The 19,141-nt window shown below is 34.3% G+C and overlaps 1 protein-coding gene across 3 annotated transcripts in view; it reads right to left on the reverse strand.

Annotated features, from left to right (window-relative positions):
- Nucleotides 1-224: 224 nt before the first annotated feature.
- The window catches only part of LOC149425861 (transcription initiation factor TFIID subunit 6-like), a 49,788-nt gene continuing 30,871 nt past the window's right edge, over nt 225-19,141 (reverse strand). Inside the window, exons 9-12 of one of the 3 annotated variants that reach the window (XM_089641955.1) lie at nt 17,045-17,391; nt 11,575-11,709; nt 5,191-5,331; nt 225-1,591 (exon numbers count right to left, since the gene is read on the reverse strand). In XM_089641955.1, coding sequence (XP_089498081.1) covers nt 5,239-5,331; nt 11,575-11,709; nt 17,045-17,391 — 575 coding nt within the window. In that variant the 3' untranslated portion in view covers nt 225-1,591; nt 5,191-5,238. Of the gene's footprint in view, nt 1,592-5,190; nt 5,332-11,574; nt 12,575-17,044; nt 17,392-19,141 lie in introns of those variants that run through there. The other 2 variants (XM_089641961.1, XM_089641968.1) reach the window with 2 other exon arrangements.

Raw genomic sequence — 19,141 nt, forward strand, 5'->3', positions numbered from 1 at the left:
ATTTCGGCATCAACTGGGCTTGGACATTTACTGAATAGAATACGTCATCGTTTGTATTTAGACGCGCGTACATTGGAACATTTTGCAGAAAAATTTGGCAATGATGGTTTCCTGTGCATTCAAACTGTGTAAATATATAAATGGTAAAGACAATAATCACTAATATCGCATTGCACTCCACAGATAAACGTTATTTTATTAATTTAAAGCTTTTTCAGGAACTGATTTCAAAACGGCAGCGTGTGACACAAATACTATCAAAATATAAGTAGAGCAGAGCAAAATACAAAATTATAGTTTAGTGAGGTGAGAAAACTATGTGATAACTGCAAATGGGTAAACTATTTACTCTTACAAAATATTTGGTTTGTATAAGTAACTAAAACCTTTTTTGTTATGACTGAGTACAGCAAGGAATTCGCACACCATTGTAAAAAGAGACGGCTGTCCATAAGCAGATTTCATTAACGAAGACTAAAATACTTTCTGCAATGCGAGTTGCCTGTAGACTGGCAGATATATTTTTTCTCAAATCATTGAAAGGTACCCACTGTACCGCTCATTTTAGTTTCTTCTCCTTACCCTTAATGCTGTATGTGTTTCTTTGATGGGTGAAAATCTCCCAATTTACAATACAAATGAAAATGTAATTTTTTTACACGGTGTGTGATGGAACGTATTCCCATGTAATAACAGAATTAAGTGTACTGTACATAAATTTTAATAAAGCACCCATCTAACATGAGTTAGGTTTCCAAAGCACATCATTTTATCTGAATCATATATGTTCTTATCTTTAATAATATATTATCATGCTACACACAAGCGTTCATTATAAAATTTATCTTAAATAAATAACTTAAAATTTTTGCTTTTAGGTCATTGACATAATATAGTACAGAGGTTTGGTCTTTAGCGCACCAAAAATGACTCATTTCGATTACTCTGGTTCAAAGATAATAGAAGTAAGAGAGGTGGCCCATGATCTATGTCGCCAACATCGTTCACACATACTACTGCAAATCGCATCTACGCACAGCACTACTTTGTTTCTACCTGAATACCAAACGCATAACTTTCATTGGCTCTGCCGCTTTGATAGTCAGTGCAGTTTGCTCCTAGTTCGGTGCCAATCGGCTTGTATCTACCTGATCTTGTGAGACCATGAATACATGACGCTAGTAACAAATTCAATTTAAAGTCAATTTATTGTTGTAAATGACTAAATTCAAGAATACCTGATGAATTTAAAAAAAACATATGTACTAACAATGAGTTGTAACTGAAAACTAATCGACTTACATTTGAGCTAAATATCTTAAAACACTCAAAATTTGTCTATCATTTACATCAGAAATATAATATCTATGTAATAAAGTGTACTGCACTGTGTACTTCAAATGCAAACAAACCATTATATTTGAAAGTAAAGTTCACTACGCAAAATTAACAAGCGCCATCCGTAAACTGTAAAATAGTTGGCGTTTGATGATATGTCCGCATGCAATAGCACCACTCCACGGGTAAATATGGAGCCATTGTGGTATCACTAATCCTTGATTTGCAGTAGTTAGGCGCGCTAATAATAAATCTGTAAAAGGAGCATAATTATTGTAATTTCCAGAAAAATTACTTCAGTAATTCTTGTAGATTTGACTTCTTTCTTGGCATTACATATCGTCACTCTAGTTCGTTTTTGTCCAACAGACCACATATACAATGAAATTAGCTCATTCTAAGCTCACTAAAATGATTCAAAGTAATATAAATTATTATTTTTGATTAAAGTTCTTTCCAAATGTTTAAAATTACGCAAAAAATACGTTTTTAATTTGGATGTAGGACACAGTGTTGGATAAACACGCTCGGAATGTTGTTTAATTTTAGTGGAATTAAGACATATCCAAGGCCTTTGACCGGGTCTGGCACCGAGGACTTGTCAACAAATTGCCTTCTTACGGACTTCCCGCATCCCTGTGTACGTGGATTGCTGACTTTTTAAGGGATAGGTCGATTCAGGCAGTTGCTGACGGTTTCACCTCATCCTCACACTCTATAAATGCTGGCGTCCCACAGGGATCGGTTCTGTCTCCGACTTTGTTTTTGTTGCACATCAATGACCTTTTGACATGTGCACCGATTCATTGTTACGCGGATGACAGTACAGTTCATGATAGCTTTTTGTTTGACAAGCCCCCAAAGGGCACACAAACTCCAACGGCTCGGAGGGCTTTGAAGCAGAGAATGGACGGTTATCTCAAGAGTATTTCCTCCTGGGGTAAAAATAATCTCGTCCAATTTAATGTTTCAAAGACCCAATCCTGTCTGATTACGTCTAAAAGGGATCTAAATGCTAACCTAGTGTCCTTCAACGGAAGCAATCTTCCGAACAGGCCTTCCATTGATATGCTTGGTGTAACTATAAGTGACCAGCTCAGGTACGGGGGCTCCATCGAAGCCTAAGAAATAAGCCTAAGCCTAATAAAGCTGGCCTCTCAGAAGCTGGGCGTGCTGTACAGGGCCCGCAGATACTTTAATAGTACACAACTGCTGACCCTGTACAAATCGCAAGTGCGCCCTACTGTCGAATTTGGCAGCCATCTCTGGTCCGGAGCCCCTAAATATCTGAAAAAAACCCTTGACTCTGTGCAAAAACGGGCGGTCCGTTTGATAAATTCCCCAATCTTAACAAACGGACTGCAATCTTTAGAGCACAGGCGTCAGGTAGGTATGCTGTCCTTGTTCTATCGGTATTACAATGGAAGATGCTCTGAGGAACTAGCGTCATTGATCCCTTCGGCAGCGGTGCGTAGTCGGGATACACGCCAAACGCGCGCCCAACATTTGTACACGGTTGACATTTGTCACATGAGAACGGGTCGCTTCTACGATTCGTTCTTAAGTTCAACAGCTCGGCTGTGGAACGAACTGCCGGCCTCTGTGTTTCCTCCTTCCTACAACATGACTCTTCAAGACCCATGTTCACTCCTTCCTCTCCACAAAAAGACCCTCCACACAGCATCCCCAAAGATGACATAGGCCCTGAGGGAAATTATTTTCTTCAGGGCCTCCTGTGTGGAGTTAATATAAAAAAAATAAATAAAAAAAAAGACAAACAGCGTCTTGAAAATACATTAAAAATATTTTTTTTCACTTGTATCGTATAAATAAATGCATTCGAAGAACTGCATACTTAACTCAATTTCACCAAAAATGGTCTGTTGGACAAAAACGAACTAGAACGACGATATATAGAAACGCCTTGTAGACAGGTTGAGCAAAACATTATCAGGGGTAGAAATAACATACCAAGGAAAATAAAAAAAGTTTTTATTATAAATTTGTTTTTTTTAATATTTTTTCTACGGCAGAAATTAATTCTTTAAAAACGCCCCTTTCAAGAGCTTCATTTTGAATAATTTTCTTTCAAACAATCTCATGAATTATTTACATAGAAAAATGCATATTAACCTATTAGGGACGGAGCACTGCATTTGCAGTGTTGGAAAATTGTGCCCAAGCACGGTAGGAAGCACTGCAATACAGTGTCAACCTTATACATTTATTTTGCCTTTGGATATTACTTCTATTAGGTTAATTAAAGACAAAAATAAAAATGTCACTTTATCAATGTCTTCATGTTGGCTTTAACAAAAATGTATTTTTATTTATTGAAGTTTCTTGCCGGCCCCGCGGGTTAATTTTTAATTTGCAAGTATTGGTTATAAGTTTGGGTCAGTAGGAAAATGGACATTAACTACAATTTTTTATATGCTCCAAAAAAGGAATATGTGCGGCTTTTTTTTTAACTCCCTTAGCCACTCGAGAGATAGGTACTAAAATTTAGGATGTTGGTTTTTTTATAAAACCTAAAAATATGGTATAAATGGTCAAATCTAGGTGGATTCATTGGCTTTAAGCCAGTTCACATGTTTCCATATTAATATTTGGAGGTATGATATTAATTAAATTGAATGACCAAATCGAAAACCAAACAGCCAGAAATCTCTATCGATCGAGTGGTTAAAGAAATATTTTATCAGAGGTCATCTTTGGGGATGCTGTATAGAGGGTCTGAGGCACTGAACAGATAATCCTAGATTTGTGATCTATACCGCTATGAAAGAAAACTTATATCTCCAATTTACAAAAGAAAAAAGAGAGACCAGTGGCGGCTCGTGACTTTTGAGTGTGATAGAGTGCTATGTTTGAAAAATTTGACATTATTGATGTTGTTTAGTCCAAAACGATTTTTTTTTCTCCGAGAATTCGATTTTTGTATGAAGATTTAGAGGAAATTTCAGTTTGACCAGGCGCCGCACGGAAGTTCTGAAAATCTTCATAAAAAACCGAATTTTCGAAGAAATAAAAAACGTTTTCGACTACAACAACATCATAATGCCTTTTTTGTAGTATTAGCACTCTAGTACACCCAATAGTCACGAGCCACCACTGAAAGAGACCACGGTTCCCAATCATCTGAAACCAGAGAGACTACGGCATCCCAAATAGGACATTTCCACTATTTTTCGTTATTTTAGAAAAATATTACGATTTGCGGCAAAAACGACATGTTCGTTTTTATTTGTGAATTTGACGGTGTTAAGATCACTCTGGGCGTAGTTGGTGACAGCCGTCTTACCAGACATTGGCCATTTCTATGTCATAATGACATGGTAGCCAGTTGAAACCGTTTCGGAATGTGTGGCTTTAGATCATTTTTGAAATCAATAATTATGAATGAAAATATTCAAATTTTATGTTTGTAGTACAATAATCTCAATCATAAAAATAAACTTTAAGGACAGGTTGTTTCACAGAATTTGAACAATTCACCAAATTACAACGTTAATTTTCAAGTTCTGTGAAAGTCCTATTCAAGTTCTGTTACTACATACATCACTATGGGTCAGTTGCTTCACAGAATTGAAATAATAACAAAACTTGAATAGAACTTTCTGGGAACTTGAAAATTCACTTTGAAATTGGACGAATTGTTCAAATTATATGAAACAACTGGTCCTTAATCTTCCACACATATTTAACGGTATTCATAGTTTGTGAAAATACCCCATTGGGGTATGCTGTGTAGCTGAAGGTGGTGGAGGGGGGGAGGGGGAAGAATATGGAATAGATGAGGGTGGGTAAGGATGACAAATTTGTAATATTTCTTCAGATGTAAAAACAAACCTGAAAAGGCATACTACTGGAGAGGGAGGATTAGTTTTTCTCCGAAGATCAAGCAAGATGGGACAGATCATCCAGCTCAGGCGGAGGTGGGGCACAGCCCTGCCCAATGAAGATGGGCTTTGGCACCACCGTCACTGGGGCCTGCAACGTGATAAACAGTTCAATATCAACACATCAAAATAATGATAATTAAAGGCTAATTTGTTTGCTTTTGGGAACAACTCACATGGTCTCACAGAAATCCTTGTATGTATTTCCCTTATTGTCATGGTGAGAAATATAATCTAAATGGTATTAGAAAGAAAAAATACCAAGCTATATATTCAAATCTAGAGGTTAACCACAGAAGAATTAAAAAGTACCAAGCTATATATTCAAATCTAGAGGTTAACCACAGAAGAATTAAAAAGTACCAAGCTATATATTCAAATCTAGAGGTTAACCACAGAAGAATTAAAAAGTACCAAGCTATATATTCAAATCTAGAGGTTAACCACAGAAGAATTAAAAAGTACCAAGCTATATATTCAAATCTAGAGGTTAACCACAGAAGAATTAAAAAGTACCAAGTTATATATTCAAATCTAGAGGTTAACCACAGAAGAATTAAAAAGTACCAAGCTATATATTCAAATCTAGAGGTTAACCACAGAAGAATTAAAAAGTACCAAGCTATATATTCAAATCTAGAGGTTAACCACAGAAGAATTAAAATGTACACCTCTATGAAACCAAAGATCGTAATTTGAAAAAAAAATTATTAAACTTTTTATGAATTATTTTTATATGAAACAACAAAAAAGTGAGGTAACAAATGATGAAAAATTGTAATACATTGAAAAAAAATATATATATATATATTACAAACAAACATTGTAATACATTTCTGATAAAATGCGTGAGTTTTTAAATATTTTTTTGCTATCAGTAATTTAGTTACAAAAAGCATAAAATCAATTTTTATTTATATTTTATATTTCAAAAAATATGCGTATAATAATATTTGAATACATATTTCATCACCATTTAAAAACACTTTTTAGTTTTCTGATACTCAGAATATTCAGAAATATTCCATTTATTTGGATTTTCCAGTGGAAATACTATAATTTCTTAATCTCTTCACAGAATATGGCCTTTAAATAATATATGCATTTGAAAGTTTACAACACTCTCGAAATTTTTTGAATAATTCTATGAAACCACATTTATTTGAAAAATATTTTTAAGGTTTGCAATTTTTTTAATAATTTTTTGACAATAAATTTTATAATACTTTTTTCTAATTAAGTATGTTTTAGTTATGTGTAAAGTGGTAATTACAGTTTACACAATAAAAACTATCAGTAAGCAACTTTATCTATGTTTTTAATATTTTTAAATGCATATGTTGATATGTATGTAAAACTAAAATAGAAAGAGTCTTTCATCTGCTTTCAAAAACAGTATTTTATTTTGATATAAGGTTCGCTTATAAGAGAAATACATTGCAAAATATATAGATTCTAGGGGTTCAAGTAGTATGTTTTTCAAAACCAGTTTCTGACCTTAAACTAAATGGTAGGTCATTCCATGAACGTGGACCCAGTGTGTTAAAAGCTCTATTTCCAAATTTAGCAACATTTACATGAGGGTTCGACCAGTTTGTTTGGTGCATCAGATTTGACTGATATCAAGATTGTCCCTCATGCAGAGATCAGTCAAGTATGATTCCAATAATGTGGACCCAGTGTTCAGTGAAAGCTCTATTCCCAAATTTAGCAGCATTAATACGAGGTTTAAACCAAACTGAGTCTCTTTGTCAGAATTATCTTTAAGTTTTGGAACATTCTATGTAGGCATTTAGCCAATTTTTTTATTTATTTAATAATCATATAGAACCCGGTTGCTCTGGGTTTAGCTGATTTTTAAAGCAACAAGGTTCTATCTAGTTATTTTTTTTGCTTAAGGCGATGCCATACGTAGTGATGCAAAATCATGTGTTTTTGGTTTGAAAATTTGGTCGCCTAGAAATGTTTCAGATGCTTTAATTAAATACTGCGAGTAGAATACATCTTGGCCTTTGAAATAATCGAGTATTTTTTAGATAAGTCTTTTTATAAGCCCAGAAAAAAATAATGTATAAGGCCTATGAAAACTGCTTTAAAGTTCAAAATCTCCTACTTACAAACACATTTTCGGTTATAATTTTATTGTATAATGTGGAAAATTAAGTTATTTATAAAATGATCAAAAAAAATTAAATATTTATGCCTAAACATCCACAAAATAACATAAAAGGCACTTTTTGGCCATGTTTTTTTCTTGCATAAATCAAAACAGGCGGACGGTGTTAAGCGGGAGTTTAAACCTTATCGCCATCTACGTAAGGGTTGCTATTGATAGCGGCTCAATTTAAAATATTACACGACGTAGTGGATCGCCTTAAGTTTTTGAGCTAAATGCCACGTTTTTTACATGGAATGTCATGAAACATAGAGATAGTTCAATTATAATATGTACATTCTTCATATTAATTTTTATTATTTTACTAGCTGAACCCCGCCACTCGTTGCTGTGGTCCATTCTTTCTTTGCAGATAGAGAAACAATATCGCATATTGCTTTTAGTTTCTTAAAACTGGCAGATAGAATCTTGTTGTCTCATATCAGACAAGGCGCTGGGCAGTCTGATCAAATGTACATTTGGCAGACCAGCATACTAACTATCACAGTAATCCAATCTGGAGACTTGAAAGAGCATTTATCAGAGTCTCCTGATATCTGATTATGCATTCATCACCGCATTTCTTCTTCCAGAAAATAATAAATATTGATGACGGGAAAACGGATAACAAATACCATTTTGCCAGTTAAATGTGTATCACTCCATACACTGAAATACATTAAAGCATTTCATGTATTTCAGTATATGAGTTCATCTGAGTTTTGTCACAACCCATTGTAGATTTTTGTAAAAAAAAATGTCAATGTTTTTATTTTTAATCTGTGTTGTACGCGCAGTGAAAGGTGATGGGTCAAATTGTATATCTTGAAATAATAAATAACCTCATTAAAGTTTATGGTCATATTATCTTCTTTTTAAATCTATAACTGTTGTATACAAGGTGGCCAGGGGTAAAGTGCACTAACTGTTGAATACAAGGTATCCGGAGGTAAAGTACACTAACTTTGGGAGGTGATTCTACACAACAGTACAAGAGGTAAAAAATATAAATAACTCTTTTTCAAATTTCATCGTTTTTTCCCAATATATTGAAAAATATATTTTTTATTTCCATCCAAATGATTCAACTTTTTTACCAGAAAACTATCTTAAAACGTTGGAATTTAGGAAAATAGTATTTATATTTTTGAATGGCTTGTCCTATCATGTAGAATCACCTCAAGTTAGTGCACTTTACCTCCGACCACCTTGTAAAGTTATTAACTGGAATATCATTGCATATTAACTATACGACACTCTTGCGGGTTTTGATTTTTTTCATAGGCAAGGATGTATAGACCATAGATGATTTGAAACTGAGAATATCCCAAGAAAAGAAGAAAAATAAATTTCAATGAAATAAAAATTGTCAGATTTTTATATTACGTACCTACTTATGTTTAATTTAAATTACCAGCACCATTATTTAAATAGTCACCCCTCATATTATTTTCAATGCCTTGACTTCTTGATTGCTGATGCAAAATTATCATCGTCGATAAATGATCCATCTTACCAGATAATGTGTTTATATATTTATAAAAATAATACATGGGTCATTCCCCCGAGCAGATCAAAAAGTGTTAGCGCGATTTTCATGTTAAATATTTACTTTATTATGAGAATAAGTGGCTTTAATTTGTGGCATTACTAAAGAACTAACTAAGTTTAAAGTTTCATTTGAAAATCTTTTAAACTATCCGAAATAATCAATTTTGTGGTAGAAAAATCACTTCAGTGGACTGTTCACATAGTAGGTAATAAAGTTTATGGTTATTTAAAAAAAATCAAAATTAAAGATAATACTCTGATCCATGTTTGAAATCTGTAAATATTATTGTAAACTTTATGGTTTTTATTTTCAAGCGTACTTAAAACATGACGATATTACTCCAACGCGGAAATGCACTAAAAATCTATAGTCTCACAAAAGTTCTTAAAAATCAAAATAGACTTCGCTACTTGTTACTATTGTGATTACGAGTCTGAATGCATTCGGAGCATAATTGTATTGGGTGCTGTGCTGCTTTCAAGTATGACACTGGTGTGTAACGAAATCACTGCATCACTCCAGTGGAATCTATATTTTGGGTAAGTAAGCTTTTAATAAATATTCCTACTACATATTTCAAAGGGAACTGCGGCCTATAATTGGTAATGTCATAAGTTAAATGTACAAATTGATCTTACCTTCATTTCCTCACTTTGGTAGACGTCACTCCTGTGGAATGATATGTCTAAAGGAGTGATTCATGTCCACGGAATTAACATGTTAAAGAAATAACTACACGTAAATAAATTTGTCTAAAAAATTTGTGCAGTAATGTATTAATACAGTAAAACATAATAGCCTAAAACGCAAAGCAGATTCCCTGGTTGCTCACGGAATGGATAATCCTGACATTAATACCTTACTAATCTCCCTGAAAGATAACTGCATAGGAATAAATGTAATAGCAATTAATGATACGGAGATCCCAATAATTGAACTTATTTTGAAAGCCAGAGATAAAAACGTTCATAGGTACGCAGGCGATTCACACGGTAACATGGACCAATGAAAAAAACATTATTCACGCACCTAGACTAAGCTGCAATGTGTGTATATCAAATAAAGTATGCCAACATTATGAATTGGACAGATAGCTATCTCTTCACCCCTAGTCTAACTTTCCGATAGTCGAGGTGTATTCTTCAAATCTAGTAATCTAGCAACATTCAAACTGCTGGTTCATATCCTCGCATGTGCTTGTAATGCTGCTAAAGAGTTCATCGGAATAATCATATCCAACAATGAGGACAACTCAATGATGGTCAGAGTTCTGGTGAAAAGTTGGTCTTCCCAGAGGTAGATGACATTGCTGACGTCAAAATATGTGAGGTACATGAGGTGCTGGAGATCCTTCCCATCGATAATAGACAGCACTACACATTCGAAACTGTAAACATTCCCAAAATATGGTAATGTTCGCCCTCTGAACACCTAGACCACATATGCGAGCAATCACTTCTGTGGTCATACATCTGATTTTTTTTTTGTATATACAAATTATATTATAAGGAACCATTTTTTATCTTGAATTGATGATACTCTCTCGCAGTTAGAATGCCCGGTTTGTGTTTTAGTTATAACATATAATATTGATTTTCTGTTAATTTTGTTCATTCTGTGGACAATGGCGTCACTTTGGTTCTTGTGTATTATTATGCCTAGATTCTTTGTACTATTCTGAACATTATAATAACAACATTTTTCAAATATTGAACATTGCCTACAATTTGGGGTTGCTTGGGAGAATGACCCATATATAATCTATCATAAGTAGTTTCTCCAGAATAGTATATTCATTCATTCTGGTGAACAAAGGGTTAAATGATAAATATGCAATTCATATTGACAAAATATTCATTACCTACCCACCTAATAAAATAGCAGCTGAATAGGCAAATAGGCAAGTTGATTAACCTTCTAGTGGTCACTCTCTTGTCGTTTAGATCGCACTTCAAGAATACACACAGATCTCTAGATCTGTCAGAAATTATTATCAAAAATAAAGTAAATTTGAAGTGCGTTGTAAACACCTCTTAGTGACCGCCAGCGATATAATGTTAATAGTCACTTGAAGTAGATCAGAGGGTAAAATAATAAATTGTTAAAATTTTAATCAACAAAAAGGCTTAAGAACGAAAAAAATGATTGCTCTTGTAAAAATACATTATAATATGTATAGATTTATATGAAAACATTTAAAGATTGTAGTTGACAAAGTGAAAATATAAAGAAGGATGAAGTAGGAAAAGAGGACAAATAATATTAAATTCTTTATTATTATGCTAATAGGATGTATTACACAGATGATGAAAATTTAAAAACAAATACAAAAACACCAAACAAAAAAACATAAGCATAAAAAAGCCAATAAAACATAGTAAGCAAAAAAAATTAAAAGAGAAAATAAAAGCATGTCCGATCAAACCATAGATATAGAATACACAAAATGACATTTGCATCATAAAATTATGACACAAGACCAATGAAAAAATCATTTTTATTAAATTTAATTTATTTGTTTACCGGTGAGTAAACAAATAAATCTCATTTAGTGTACGCTATATAGAAGAATATGAATAGGAGGAAGGGAAGCGCCCATTGAATTAATAACTTCGTTGTGGATTTACCTGGCTCACAACGGTAGTGGTTTGGGGCAGGGGATTCGATGGCATACTCACAACGACGAGCTTTTGTCCAATGCCACCAGATGTCACCGCACCTACGGTTTTAACCACCGACGCCTGGGGAGAACTGGCGTTAGACTGAATACAAAACAACTTTTACTGATCGCTGTTACATGATTTAACAAAGTTACTGTGACCAGTGGAGGCTCGTGACTTTTGATTGTGATAAGTTTGAAAAATTCGAAATTATGGATGTTGTTTAGTCCAAAACGATTTTTTTTTCTTCGTAAATTCGATTTTTTTGTACAAACATTTTCAGTAAATTTCATTTATGCCACACGGATTTCCTAAAAAAACTTCATACAAAAAACCGAATTAAAAAAGACATTTTCAGCTACAACATCCATAATGCCATTTTTTGTAGTATTAGCACTCTAGTACACCCATTGACTGTGACACATCTCTAATAAACTTGTGAATAGGACTAATCAATGTGCCATAAATTTACTAGGTAAGCACTCCTTATTTTACAGCTTTGTTAAACGACTTGACTATACATGATTCCCCTTACTTATAAACGCGGTGTAAGTATAACGCAGTGCATTAAGTCAAAACAGTGAAAACATGACTTATTACCAAGGTGTGTGTATGGTTAAAACGGCCTTAAACCAGGCTTGAGGACCCATACCACTTTTGAACCAGCGCAAAAGAATCTAATAAGTAAGCCGGATTATTTATTAACTGGACCTACCCATGTGACACAAATTGACTAGGAAAGCACTGTAACACGACTAACAAATGAATGTAAGGGTTCCAAACGGTCTGAAATCGATGGTGGTAGTATAAAAAAACACACACACAAATAAGAATGGTGCCTGCCAACTTAATATTTCTAAAATCATTGTTATCAAAACACAAAAAAAAAAAATAAAAAACATGATCAGTTTTCCAAACAGTTAATATGATAAATCTAACAGCTCTTTTCATCTCCAAACAACGTTGGCTGAAATAAAATTGCATTAAATGGTTGTACATTAACAATCGACCCTAATCATTATTGACTGAATTTGTGTGGAATTAAAGTAAACGGAAACAAACTTCTCTACTTATTGAGTATGTATATACAAGGTAATCTTGGTTACTAAAATAACTTGTGTGAAATATTTGACTATGTAATGTTACGAAGGTGCGTTTACATCCGCGAGCAGTTCGAGATCGGAACGAGGTTTTGAACGCCGAACAAACTGCACGTCGACTGCTCAGGGCGATCCGCTTCCTGTCAGTTTTTGACAAACACAAATCAATTCGTGGTACACATTAGGGATGCGTTTTTACGTCTGCTCGAGAACCTCCAGTCGTCCATTTAGTTTTGTAAGTATTGATTTTATTTATTTAATCATGGAGCAGTCGGGGAGAAAAATGATGAAACTCATTGATATTTGGTTATAGGAATACATAAGACCACTTTGATTTTTAATTTGATGTCAGTATGTAATTCAATTTCAATTACAAAGTAATCAATTAATAATTATAAAATATATGTAATAACAATATTACGAACATTAAGACTAGTCTAGAAAACGTTTTATTATTATATTTAACTCTTGGTGTACTGAAGCAAAACTTTTTTAAATTGTATCGTCTTACCAGACAATGTGTTTATATATTTATAAAAACAGTATATGAGTCGTGTAATTTCTATACCCGCTATATCAACTTTCATTGATTTGGAGAAAACCGCAAAAAACTGTCACATCTCTAGCGTACATAAGTAATTGCATTACAATTTTTTATATAATGAATTGGAGTAATAAAATTTCGAAAAGCATTTATTTTTCTATATATGTTTAGCAATAATTAATTAATTTCGATAAATAAAATGGATAAAGCGGATTTTGATACTCACTTCGTGATATAGAGGCTTTTGAAAGTCAACTGAGCAGACATGGCGGGTTTAGAAACACACGCGTAGATCATTTTGACACACGAGCGTGGCGTCAGAGCGGCGGCCATATTGTATTTTGGCAAAATAACTGCTTGTGATTGGTTGAATCCGATATAGCGCGTTTTGATAGTAACTTTCTGTATGATATAGCGGATTTGGTTTCTCACTCGCAGTTTTAACATGGTTTTTGGTCGTGATAAGGAGGGTTTTGAAACTCAATTTTAGGCTCCTCTTGTTGCTTGCACAAATGTGAACAAGATATCATACTCAGATCATTTTGTCAAAAAATCGGATATAGAAATTATAGGATTCATATAATCTATCGAAGTTTCCCCAGAATAGCTAGTTATATTCAGAGAAATGATTTTTTAAATGTATCCTCAAGGATACGCTGGCGTTCAGGAGGTTAAGTCGTACACACTTTTTGTAATCATATCTTATGACACTCACATGTATGTAACCGGCTTCATAATTGATAATATTAGTCAATTAATTTGCAATTGTTATTCAACTTTGACTGCTGGTGGTTCGCACAGATCGCGGTTGGTTCGTTCCTTTCCCTCGGCTCGCAGATGCATACGCAGCTTTACATGACTTAACTAGTAATGAAAGAAACTAACTTACATAATAAAATATCATTCTGAAAAGGATACTGATGGGAGAGATTCAATTTCTAGTTAGCCTAGCGTTCTAGCCTGGTGATATTTGAGTATGTGACGAATAAAAAAAACCCTAGAAACTGAAGTCAGATCAACTCTAAATAATGATTGAAAATCACGATAAAATAAAGAGTTCGTTCGGCTAAGCAAGCACTCTCATTTGAAAAGTTTTTTGATTCCCGTTTGAACGCAGCTTTAATAAAATTATTTCCGTGCCATGACAAACTAATTTCAATGAGGTGAGGACAAATGAGGTGAAATATCACAAAATCGAGTTTTATAAATAATTAACCCTTTCACAGCTCACTCTCGCACCTGTGCGGGATTTGAAAAATTATTTTTTTTTACATATTATTATTTGACACACACATTTAAAACAAATCAATTTTTTATCAAATTATATTACATTACGAAATTAGATATTAAAACGAACAAACAATGTTATTACATAAACAAACAACTTATTTTTTATAAATGTCTAGCATAAAAATCAATTCATTTAGTTAATTATCACTCATAATGCATGCAAAACAGACAAAATTTTTTTTAAAAACTATTGTCAATACATGTAATAACTTTAGCATTAAAACTATGATCAATACATGTAATCACTTTAGTATGTGCCTATAAACTATTACATGTTACAAAAAAAAATATGTCAATACTATTTTTCTTTAATATGTAAAAACTAAAGAGTTTGAAATATTATTTATCAAACGTATTTGAAAATTGCTCAAAAAATTAAATTTAATTCAAATATTATTAACCCAAAGACATCTGCTATTCTACAAGCATTAATTGCATTATATGTAAATCCTTAATTGTTACTTGCAGACGAGTGTTTTTAAAACATGTGGAAAGGGATCAACAATAGGCTTGAGTTAAGGAAAGGACGGTAAGAGGGTTGAGCCTTTCGTTGCGGTGGCTTCAGTTAGTACCTGGGCAAACCAGTCGTCTGTACCGTCCTTTAGGCTGACAGGACAAGTTGATACAATATATAAAACTTGTGTAGAATAATTTTATTTATTATTGCGCTGTTAGAAAATTGTACTCCATTCTGGCAGCTAGCAAATCAATTTTAGTCAGAATATTGGATGCCAATGGGTTAAAACACTATAACAGCTCAAACAGAATATTACTATCACAATGGGATTGAAAATATATATACGAGGCATATCCAGAAAGTAAGTGTACTGAGGCTCTCACGACCGAATGAATTTTATTTTCGATATGTTGGCTACACTTACGTGTAACCTGACTCTTCCCCTCCGCAACGAGACCTGTTCAAAGTCAGTACGTTGAGAAGTGTCAACGCGACAACACGTTTCGTGAAAAATGTCAATCCAATCTCCCGCCAAATGCGAAATACGCGGCGTCATCCGTTATCTCGTTTGGAAGGAAAAACCTCCGTTTGAGGTTTATAATGAGGTTAAAACTGCATATGGTGATAAAGCTATGAATTGTACGAGTGTGTACAAGTGGTATCGCGAGTTTAAAAACGGTTCTCACCTCTTCACCCTCCACCAAAAAGTTCAAAACCACAATTTCAGCCAAGAAAATCGTGGCATCCGTGTTTTGGGACTGTCAAGGCATAATTTTGATTGAATATCTGCCTCAAGTGGAGACCATCAACTCTGCAAGATACTGTGAGACCCTAAAAAAATTGCGGAAGGCGATTCATAACAAGAGGAGAGGCATGCTGACAAAGGGAGTCAGCCTGCTGCACGACAATGCCAGACCACACACGGCCAACGCCACGAAGGAACTGCTTGCTTCGTTTAAATGGGATATCCTGAACCACCCCGCGCATTCCCTTAACCTAGCACCTTCAGATTATTATCTCTTTACCTCCCTGAAGCTGTACATGGGTGGAAAAAGGTTTTCAACCGACGAGGAGGTAAAGGAGGAGGTGGAGAAGTGGACGAAGGGGTTGGCGGGAAACTTCTTCAAGGAAGGCATCAAAAATTGATACCCCGTTCACCACCTGCATTGAGAGGAATGACGACTATGTCTAAAAATAGCTTACATATGTACTACGGTAATCATGTAATTTTTTTTTTTCAATAAAAAGATTTGTAACCTACAAAAATTCAGTACACTTACTTTCTGGATACACCTCGTATATTAAAAATAATTCATTTCAGGAATAATTATTCGAAGCCTAGAAAATGATGCTACATTATTTCAAAATACTTAATTATACAGGGTGGGCCATAAAGTAGGGTGGAGTTGAAAAATTTGTAGAAACTTGCTGGTACACTGTGCTTGGAATAGTAGCTACTAGTAGGACTTCAATAGGGCATTTGCGGTTGGATTATTGCAGTAAACTCGACGTTTAATGTATCCCAATAAAAAAGTGGTCAAGGGTAGTTAGGTAAAGGGAGGTAGTCAGATCTGAAATCCTGTGGGGCCGTGAATATCCTCTCGATATGAGTTTTCCTTTGAACTTTCTGACCCACGACCTAATCACATATTCACTGGGACAATGATTTAGACCGTGCAAACTGAACTCAGAGCGAAATAAACGCATAATAACAGTTCACGTATCACGATTTTGTGAAAGTTCTTTACACAATACGCACCTGTGAAATGCTCCATCGCAACTGAATTTCCAAGAACCGAGCTAACAGTTCCTACCACCCGTGCACCTCTCCCATACACCGTTCGGATGCAATGGTGAAATTAAAATCGTTTGTCTTTATGGCCCACCCTTTATTCATAAGTAACACAAAATTAATAAGGTGGTAAACAAATAAAAATGTTCAATTCACATAGTACTACGCTAATAAAATGTGTACTAATAAAGTTAACACTAATAAAATGTTCACAAATAAACTTTAAACTAATAAAATGTTTGTGAATTTCTCACCTGTTGCTGTTGCTGCCTCACAATAGTTTGCTGTCCCGCCATGTTGCTGAAGATGCCTTGTTGCTGACCTATAACTTGCTGAAGCTGATTAATATTCGGCTGTTGCTGCATAATGATTTGCTGGCTCGGTTGCTGCTGCATAACTATTTGCTGAGTCGGTTGCTGTATTTGCTGCACCACCTGTTGCTGCTGTTGTTGTTGATTGGTGCCCGCGGGTTTTTGCGTGACAAATACGTATTTGGGGGTGGGAGCTTGTATCGCGCTGGCCGCAGCAGTTGCGAGCGCTCGGCTTATCGATGGTGTTTGTGGGCCCACAACCACGGCACGGCCAGGTGTGTTAGCACTCGCTGGAATTAAATTAAGAAGAAAAAAAATTATTAGCTGTAATAAAACTACGTGTTGGAAAGTAAAATCAAAATGTTATATTTTATTAAGAAAATACTTATATGAATTCTTATACTGAAAGAAAACATTACAAAAATAATGTTTTTTTTAATACGTTTCCGACGTTAGCAGTTTAAGGCTCCGTAGTAATTCATGCATTTAATAAGAAGAAGAAAATGGTCAGAAAGGGATATATGTAAATACAAATGTTAGAGGAAGCGCTAATATAATAAAAAATGGATAATAATTAAGCGAAATTTTTTTTTTTTTTATAAAACACGCCTTAAAATAGAGCAGAAATCTCTTGACAAATGCCTAAGTTGCATTCAAAGATAAATGGTGAATTTTTTCATTCCATTTTGAATTTTTTCATTCAAACCGTGATCATTTCGCTATAGGAGCCTAGCTAATATTATACAGGGTGTCCGGAAACTCGTAGTACAAGCGGGAAACTGGTGAATCTACATCACATTTGGAGTCGATTTTGTAGTATATTTTTTTTTTATTTGAGCTTTCGTTATCGAGTAAATCGAGTTTGAAGTTGTTTTTTTTTTTTTTTTTTTTTTTTTTTAATCAAATTCTTATAAATTATTACTGAAGATCAAAGTACCCAACTAATTAAAAGTATTTGAAAGTAAAACAAATGAAGAAACTCGGATTTGAAGCGTTATTTTGAAATCACCCTTCATTTAACCCGGTGTAATCATAAAATATTTCTGCTCTGCAGGGTTAAAACATCTGTTATTCAAACTTATTCAAACACTAGAAAAAACTTTAACCCTAAAATAGCCGAAAAATATTTTTTTTTGGTTTTTTTTTTTTTTGAAAATGCTCAAATCAAAAAACTTTATGTTTTTTTGGGTTCCCCATGTGATGTAGATTCTCCAGTTTCCCGCTTGTACTACGAGTTTCCGGACACCGTGTTTAGGTCACTCTCCAAACTCAGCTTCGCGGTCTAGAGGCAGAGCGCCCGACTATCGTCGTGAAGAACCGAGGTTCGATCCCCGCTTTAACTAATTTTTTTTTTCTTTTTGTGATTTTTTTAATACGAGGAAAAGTGATAAAATGCTCTCGTGCTGCGACTTTTAGATATTTGGACTATATGATATTTTGGTCGAAATATAGGTTACAAATCGAGCCGGTAGAGGCGCTCGGTATTTTGATTAATTATTTTTATTTTGAATCATTAAAATTACTAATCAAGGCCGATAACGCGACTAATTACCCTCGCAGACGTGCGTGACAAGTTTTTTTAGTAAAAAACACAGCCGTAAGTGAGTTTTTCAAAATTTAGAAATGTTTTTCAAATTCAGACTCCATACGGGTATGAGACTGTTAAAACACGATAGATCTTTTCCAAAACGGACAAATATACGGAAATATTTTGAAAAACGACAGATATGACTTCACACTGCCGATATATCTTCGATTCAACCCTATATAAAGCGTTAACGAGACGTTATGTGATAGGAGTACACGTTGTATACGCGGTTCTCGTCGCGCGAGATACCTCTCTTCGCGGTCTAGAGGCAGAGCGTTCGACACTCGTTATGCAGGACCCGGGTTCGAATCCCATATTTTTATAACTTTTAATTTTTTTTATCACATGCTACTTATAAATAAGAAGAAGTAGAGGACGTCAACACATGAGATGGGAAGACGACCTAAAACTCACTGCTGGACATCAATGGAGAAGAGTAGCGCGTGACAGGG

This window comes from Hesperophylax consimilis, chromosome 2 (assembly GCF_061612785.1).
Source record: "Hesperophylax consimilis isolate HC1 chromosome 2, BYU_Hcon_1.0, whole genome shotgun sequence".
Lineage (NCBI taxonomy): Eukaryota > Metazoa > Arthropoda > Insecta > Trichoptera > Limnephilidae > Hesperophylax > Hesperophylax consimilis.